The sequence below is a fragment of the Panicum virgatum genome, chromosome 7N (genome assembly GCF_016808335.1).
Source record: "Panicum virgatum strain AP13 chromosome 7N, P.virgatum_v5, whole genome shotgun sequence".
NCBI lineage: Eukaryota > Viridiplantae > Streptophyta > Magnoliopsida > Poales > Poaceae > Panicum > Panicum virgatum.
This window is the reverse complement of record NC_053151.1, coordinates 9373488-9381462: the sequence shown is the minus strand read 5'-3', so window position 1 is coordinate 9381462 and position 7975 is coordinate 9373488. Positions and strand designations below refer to the sequence as shown.

Here is a 7975-nt window from a genome sequence, read left to right as displayed (position 1 = left end):
AATCAATCTCTTGTGCTGTGAATCAAATCAATCTCTTGTGCTGTGGATTAGATTTGTGCTTTTTTTACTTGTGTAATGTGTGAATCAAATCAATCTCTTGTGCTGTGGATTATATTTGTGCTTTTCTTACTTGTGTAATTTGTGAATCAAATCAATCTAAAGTTTATTCTAGATGTGATTGCACATCTTTGTGATGGTCTTGGAACTGGAAGAGGAGGTGTTGGTCGAGGCGGAGGTGGAGAGGTGCGGTGGGATGAGCAGAAATGAGCTTCTTTTTTTTTTTGTTTTTTCTCCCTCTTTGTTCCCAGTTGAGAACTTCAACCGGGATATAAAGTTCCTTTTGTCCCGGTTAAACCACCCGGGATAAAAGATTGGAACCTTTTGTCCCGGAAGCGTAGTCCCGGTTGGAAAACCGGGACTAAAGGCAGTTTTCAACTGGGACAACATGCGCTTTCTGCAGTAGTGATCATCACTGGGTCATAATACGATTTGGTGGTGACGAGGTTTTTCGGATGAGTTATTTTTGTAGTGCTTCAATTCAATGCTATAAATCCTTAATTGTAAAGTTATTTTGTTCTTTAGGCAAGGAATTTGGTGTATGCCAAAGCATACATGAGCCACCCACTGGGTACACCACTGCAGCGTCAATTGAAAGCATGAGGCCAATTGTCAAGGTAAAAGATTCAGCGTGGAAGGGCCACCCTCCCTGTACCTAACAATTTTGTTCTACTAGTAAACATAGCAAAAAAAAAAACAAAATAGATGGTCTGCATGCACGATCAGTGAACAGAAGACATCAGAAAATAAACAAAAGAAAAGGACCAAGATATATAGTGCTAGTCTGCAAGTGTGCTTGTTTTTGGAGAGAATCAGCTGCCTTTCGATGCAAGTTGAAGCTTACAACGTGATTAATTCATGTACACTACCCCATTCTTTAGGTAGGTTTGTTCATCAATGCCTAATACATGGACTGGCAAGGCGGCTTTCAGAAGCAACATGATCGTGAATCTGAGTCACAAATGGTTGGTGTGGTGCGCTGTTGGCCGCCAGTGCGTAATATATATATTGGAGTAAATTTGCATGTCTCTCTCAACACTTTAGCTACCCGCCGAATTCCAATTATTATTGATCGGTGCTCAACGAATATTGATCTGGTGGGAATTCATGTGGTAATTGTTTTGTAGTCTTATGATTGAGTGTGGTCATGCTTTTCCTAAAAGTTCCCTAGCCTTAAACATTCCGAGGTATATATAGTACATTTGTTGCGTGCAACGAGGAAGTCACGAAAACGTAGGGGACTAACGATTTACGAAAAGTTCAATTTACTCCCTCCAAATATAGTCAAAGTCTAAATAACCCCTTAAACTATAACTTGATCCAATTTACCCCCTAAACTATACCATTTAGTTGATTCTACTTCATAATACAATGTCCTTTTTTTCTCCATACACAAGTTGAATTTTAACTCAAATTTTGCAGGGTGGTAATTTGAACCAAAAACATAGTTTGGGGGTAAAATAAATCAAACAATAATTTAGGAGGTTAAGGGAAGTAATTTAGACTTTTTTCATTTAGGAAAAATCCTAGATGGACAGAAAAGTTGGAAGAAAAGGTTTCTTGGAACCATGTACCTTGTAGCTAGGCATGATGGTACAAATCCACTCCACCCATGCACTAGGGATCATAAATACCGTAGGGACCGCCAACTAACTTTTCTGAAAGATAAAGACCAAAAAAATGATCAATTTCATTATATCTAGGATTGGAGTTATAATTCTATAAATAGCACATGCGGACACATCGCGTACCCCACCCCAAGTCGATCATCTCCTGTATGAGACTCGCTCCCACTCGGTTTTCTACAACTTCACACCTTCACTAGGCTGCTCAGACACCAGCATTTCTTCAGAGTCGGCCTCGCCTTGTCGAGGTGAGCTCAAATAATAAGTTCATATCATTTTGTTTCTGAACTAGTTCAATTTTTTGAAAAAAAACCCAACCGAAAAGCAGGATGTAGCAATCCTGCAGGGTTAGGTCACTCAACCTAGAGATTACTCCACGAGTTGGATCATACATATGGATGTTCTGTTCAATTCTTGCGCAGCTCAATGCTGACGGTAATCATCACGCTTGACCTGGACTGCTGCCGCTGGAGGGAAGAGATCGAGAAGATCATATGCTGCTTCCAAGGTGCGTAGTACTGACATCCCAGGTTCTCTCGTGCATAGCTGATCGATCCTGTCCTGCTCACATCTTCGTCGATGCTTGCAAATGCCCGCAGCCCGAACTGAATTCGTATTCGAGAAAGTGGAGTATGAGAAGGACAAGGTGATCCTGTCGGGGAACTTTGACCCCGACAAGCTCTGCTGCATGCTCCGAGGCTGCAAGGCCGGCTGTTTGATAAAGAAGATCGAGGTCGTGGAGCCGGATTGCAAGCCCAAGTTCGAGACATCCTCGTGCAAGCTGATACCCCACCCGTGCCCGAACCCGTGCCTGCAGCCTGCATGCCCGACACCACGCCCCTGTCATCAGGGCCACTGCAGGCCGGTGGAAGAGTCGGCATGCCGGTGCCCGTCTCAGAAGGCGTGCCGCTGCTGCCGCCGCTGCTGCCGTGACACCCCGTGCCCCCCAGTCGTCATCATCATCCAGGATAGACCTGTCCTGCCCTGCGTCATCATGTAAACCGGCTCATCGTGCATGCCTACGCGCATCTTATTATGGTATCGTCGTCATCTCTGTGCCCGACGGGTTTATATCGTGGGTGAAACATACATGTGTATTTGTGATGTATGAGATATATTTTCTGTCCTTTCTATTCTTTCTTATTTTGTTATTAATTCATAATAAGAGACGCGTTTTGCCAACCATATCTCCAACAACCCTCTCATCGGAGATACAGATTAATAATGTTAGTAAAAACACTACTCTCCTATGACTCCCCTCATGGGAGACATGGAAAGTTCGCGTCTCCTATGACATCACATCAAAGTAAATGTGTGTCCTATGTGAATTAATCTGCGTCTATTATAAAGCTGGCTTACATAGTAGTATCTTTCAAAGGCCATCACTATCAACACATGGGCATCTGAGTCAATCAACGGGGCTGATTCCCAAGTCATTTGCTTGGAACAGTGGTTGCATATGATGCCATATGCAGCTCGGCCATCCTTGCACAGTCGATGTGGTCATATCTGCCTACATTAGCTGCCAAATTTGGGACGGTTTCGACTGGATGGCCTCATCAACAGCCGTCCACTCAGGCACGATGACGAAGATAACGCCTCCGGGCGCTTATCAGCTCAAAAGTAAGGACGACATCGCTGATTCCCAACCCGGAAGACATCAAGTGAAAGTCCTTACCTAATGTTCATATAAATTTTTATATAATCCCGATTTGTTTTTAATTCTCTCCCATAAGGAATCGAATGACCAACTAGATTCTATGCACATGTTGTAACCACTAGGCTAGATATCCTTTTACCAATTAAATATTCTTAGGTCTCCGATCCGTACGTCTCCTGTCTCACCCGGTTTTAAGGATGAAACCGAATGGATAGTATATGTGTGCCAGGATCCATTTACCCACATATGTTGATGATAAGTGAGTACATCAAAGTTATTGTTCAAAGGGTAAAAAAAGATTAAATAACATTATTACACTCCCATAGTTAGACACTATAACATCCTCTATTTTTACGAAATATTATATTCTTCAAAAATATGGATTTTTAAAAACTTTCTGTGTGGTTGTGGAATTGTATAGAATAAGACAAGGTTAAATGCTATCTCTCTAAAGTTCCTAGAAATTAAAACCTAAATTAAACACAAGGACCTAAATGATAGTATGAGCTATTTGTCATTTATTTGGATTTTATTGCTCTACCATGTTTAAACCTCTTTGAGTGGTTTTTGCTTGAAATCGAGTGATGTTTCATTTGAATAGGCCATTGAAATTAAATACAAAAGCTAACCTTCTTCCCCTAATTCATTTTGGGCTTAAACCCGCTAACTGGACCAGCCCCAGCCTGCTCACCGGCAACGCGAGTACGCGCCCAAGCGCGTGGGCACCCGCACAGCCCAAATCAACCCGCTCCACCGCCACGGCCTGCTACCGCCCACGCCTATATGTCTTCGCCGCCGTTACTGTGCTGCACGGCACTGCCTCGACCTCACCTGCTCTGACACGCTACTGCCTCAGCACCGCCTTCGTCGAGCCATACCGGTAGGACCTCGCCATCATCTCGCCAACCTCCGGCTGCCGGTGTTGCATCTGGCCCCCAACGAGCCCTCGGTAGCCAGTCATAGGAACCCGATAACGCTCCGCCCCATAGCTTGCAGACCGCCGTAGCTTTCCCTCTCGTCGATGCGCCGAGTTCACTCGGCAAGGCCACGCCGCGACCGTGGGATGCTAGGATCCCAAGGGCATGCGTGCGCCACCCACACCAAGGTGTTTCCTTTGCACGATGCAGCAAACCTCACCACCTTAAAACCTCGATGGCGCTGCGCCTAGCCTTTCCATGGCTGGTGACCGTGCACTTGTCGCCACTGCCATGACCCTGCCATTACTGGGGGCATGTTCGAGCGTGCTAAACTCTACCGCCAGGCCAAAGGCAAAGCCTTTGGGCCTTGGCAAACGACCACCAAACCACCACCATCGAGTTCCGCCACCGCCACCATAGTACCACAGTGCCGCGGCCTCGCCATGGCCTTGCCATGCGAGCACCTGCGCACACGTGCAACCGTTGGTGGCAAGGCTGGGCCTTGCCCGGCCTCGACGCCAGGACTGAGCCGCTGCCGCCGTCGAACGTCACTGCCACCTCGCTGTTGCCCTGGCGACCAAGAACGCCATCGCGACGTCGCATTCGTGTCGCGCCCGAGGTGCTAGGGCATTTCAATGAGCACCTTGCACGCGTCCAGCCGCTGCACACGCACACACCTCACGCAGGACCACACGCGAGCCGAGATGCACCAGATCTGGGAGAAACCGCAGTGGATCCGGCTGCCACTAACACGTGGGACCAAGACATCAATGAGTGGAGGACGCTGACGAGTGGGGCCAAGCTGTTAGGAGAACAAGAAGAAAAAGAACGGATGAGAAGGGAAGTTGGGCCGGAACCCACCCTGGCGACCCAAGAACAAAAGGCGCCCCAAGCGCGTTTGAGCCCGTTAAACTTTTTCCTTTTTCCTTTTCTATTCATTTAACCGGTGCTGACACGCAGGTCCCACTACTACAAAAACTGATTAACCGAGGCGCTTTGAAAAGGCCTTGGAGGCGGACACGTTAAAAAACTGCCTTGGTTATTGCCTGCAATTAACCGAGGTGGTTATTTTTTATTAACCGAGGCAGTTCAAAAAAACACCTCGGTTAATCATTTATAGAGGCGGACATATGTAAGGCATCCGCCTCCAAAAATCAGGCCCAGCCCATATCCAGGAGCCCACTACCACATTCAACTATAAAAGAAAAATCACTAACCCTAACCCCCTCACTCCCCCATACCGCCCCCCCCCCCCCGCCCTCATCACACTCTCTCTCTCTGCGCCGCTCCTCATCCTCCTCCCCTGTGCCCCTCCCGGCGGGAGGCTTCAGTGGCCGCGCCCCTCCCCGGCGGGAGGCCCCCAGCGGCCGTGCCACTCCCCGGCGGTGGCGGCCTGCACGGCAAAGCGCCCGGCCCGAGGCCGCGGTGGCCGGCGCGGCGCCGCATCCGCGCGGAGGCGGCCAGCCGGAGGCCATGGCGGCCCGCACGGCGCCGGATCCGTGCGGGGCGACGCGGAGGTGGCTGGCCCGCGCCTGCGGTGGATCCGCACGATGCAAAGGGGCATGCGGCCCCCGGCGGTAGCTCCGCACGGTGCGGAGGGCGGCGGCCCAGCACAGCGTGGAGGGGCCCCCGGTGTTGCGGCGCGGAGGGGCCCGCCGCCCCCGCCAGGAGAGAGGAGGTAGGGCGGCACATGGAGGTGGCGGCGGGCTACCTCCTCCCGCTGCGGCGGCCATGGCGGGGGCGGGACCTCGAGGCGGCGGCGGCCTCACGACGAGATCCCTGAGCTCCACTTCACCTCCTCCCGGCGGATCAGGAGGCAGCAGGCCCAGATCCGGTGTCGGCGCCCCCGAATCCGGCGGTGGCGCAGGGCGGCGCCCCAGGATCTAGCTTCCACCGGCGGCGGAGCGAGCGGCGGCGACCTCTCCATGGATGGGCTCGGCAGGCCAGTCCACTTTTTTTTAGTTTTTTATTTTACTAACCGTGGCGGGCAGAAAGTCCGCCTTGGTAAATCAATGATTTACCGTGGCCTTCGGGTCGAGGCGGACGGGGTTGTCTGCCTCGGAAAACGATTTTCGCCCTCCTTGGAAAAAAATCGTGTAGTAGTGTCCCACCTTTCGGTGAGACTCAGAGGCTAAGACGTGGGCCCCTTTGACCCTTGATCATTGACCCGTTGACAGTCAAACGTTGACCGGTCAACACTGACATCAGCATGAGGTAATGCCGACATTAGCGGACCCAACCTCCTGGATGACGTCATGCGGACGTCGGCATGCCACGTGGCACTCCCAGAGACTGCCACATCTCACTGATTTGTTTTTCTATTTTTCAAAATCCTTTTATTAATTTTAGAAATACTATTAAACTTAAAAAATTCATAATAAATCAACTGGAGCTCCAAAAATTATGAAACCAGTTTCATAATTCTTATAAAATCATGATCTACTTGATAAAGTAGGTATTGTTGTGAGTTGGGTCTTATTTGAGGAGTTTTGTGCATTTTTGCACTTTGACCTTTATAGTTATTTGTAATTACGAATAGGACCGAGGAGCTGACCAGGGACAAGGAGTACTATGATGCACAGCCAGGTCCACGCCCATCCTTGGCTTGAGTACCTATTGGACATTGCATGCTAGTACTACTACCATTTTACTTTCCGGCTGATGAGATCAACCGGCATGGCCTATTTTATTACCATATTCCTTGCACTCCTATATCTATTTGATTGATTAAGATGCTATGGCTACCATGTGTGTTTGGATGCGTGGGGTCCCTGTGATGATAGTCTTGGCGTTGTGATGATAGTCTTGGCGTGAGTGGAGATCCACATATAGGAGTTGGTGGCTAGGACTTTAGCGGAGGCGAGAAAACTAACCCAATCCTCAGACCAGCGGGCTACGGAGTACCTGTGGTGGGTACATGTCTCTTCGGAAAACTAACCCGATCCTCGGTTCAAGTGCTATTTTTTAATTTCAAATTTAACTATTCTTATCGTATTCTTCATGAACTCTTTAATTAGATCCTAATTTTTTTAAAAAAATCCTAATTTAGCTAGTAATTAATAGTATTTGGCAATGACTCTTAATTGTTAATCGTATTTGATATGGACTCTATGAATTCTATTTTTCCCCTTCCAAAATGAGGCCTAAGACACCTTCTATGACCCCTCACGTGAATTAATGATGGAAGAAAATATCTTCCTCATTGTGCGTGAAAGGATCCAAATTGCAGAGTTTATTAGTGTATTGATGTGCTTTCTGATGTTTTTTGTATTAAAACATGTTTAACTTATAATTTATTTATGTAATATATGCTGATGAGTTCTTCTGAGTTTTGCTGGGATAATAGCAGAAAAGATGAAACTTCAAATTTAGTAGGAACAAAATATTAAAAAAATTGTTAGGAAATATTTTTAAAATTTGGCGGGAAACAGAATTTAAAATTTGGCAATTGCATTACTCAGTATGGGAGACATCATGAGCCATCCCTGGAAACCAAATTTGGAAGAATGACTCAAGACATCTTCCTCCTATATAAAATGTATTTTTAGGGGTAGGTGAGAGTATGAGCCGCCAATATAATGTAAATGGATTTGTGGGTGCGGTCGAGGGCATAGCCTACCTCGGAAAATAAATACATGTGATACCACGTTTTGTATCCCACTGTCAATCGAGGACCATTCAATGCAACGCTGGTAATCTTTAGATCCTTGGTTTTG

At 47.6% G+C, this 7975-nt stretch overlaps 1 protein-coding gene across 1 annotated transcript; it reads left to right on the top strand.

Annotated features, from left to right (window-relative positions):
- Nucleotides 1-1820: 1820 nt before the first annotated feature.
- On the top strand, nt 1821-2808 carry LOC120683238 (protein PYRICULARIA ORYZAE RESISTANCE 21-like). Its single transcript, XM_039965292.1, has 3 exons — nt 1821-1930; nt 2105-2190; nt 2282-2808. Exons 2-3 carry the CDS (start codon nt 2109-2111, stop codon nt 2680-2682), a joined length of 483 nt encoding a protein of 160 aa, XP_039821226.1. The 5' UTR covers nt 1821-1930; nt 2105-2108; the 3' UTR covers nt 2683-2808.
- The last annotated feature ends 5167 nt before the right edge of the window (nt 2809-7975 follow it).

Coding starts and splice junctions, on each gene's coding strand:
- LOC120683238 (XM_039965292.1), top strand. CDS start 2,109: ATGCTGACGGTAATCATCACGCTTGACCTGGACTGCTGCCGCTGGAGG. Junction 2,191..2,281: donor GATCATATGCTGCTTCCAAG/GTGCGTAGTACT, acceptor AAATGCCCGCAG/CCCGAACTGAATTCGTATTC.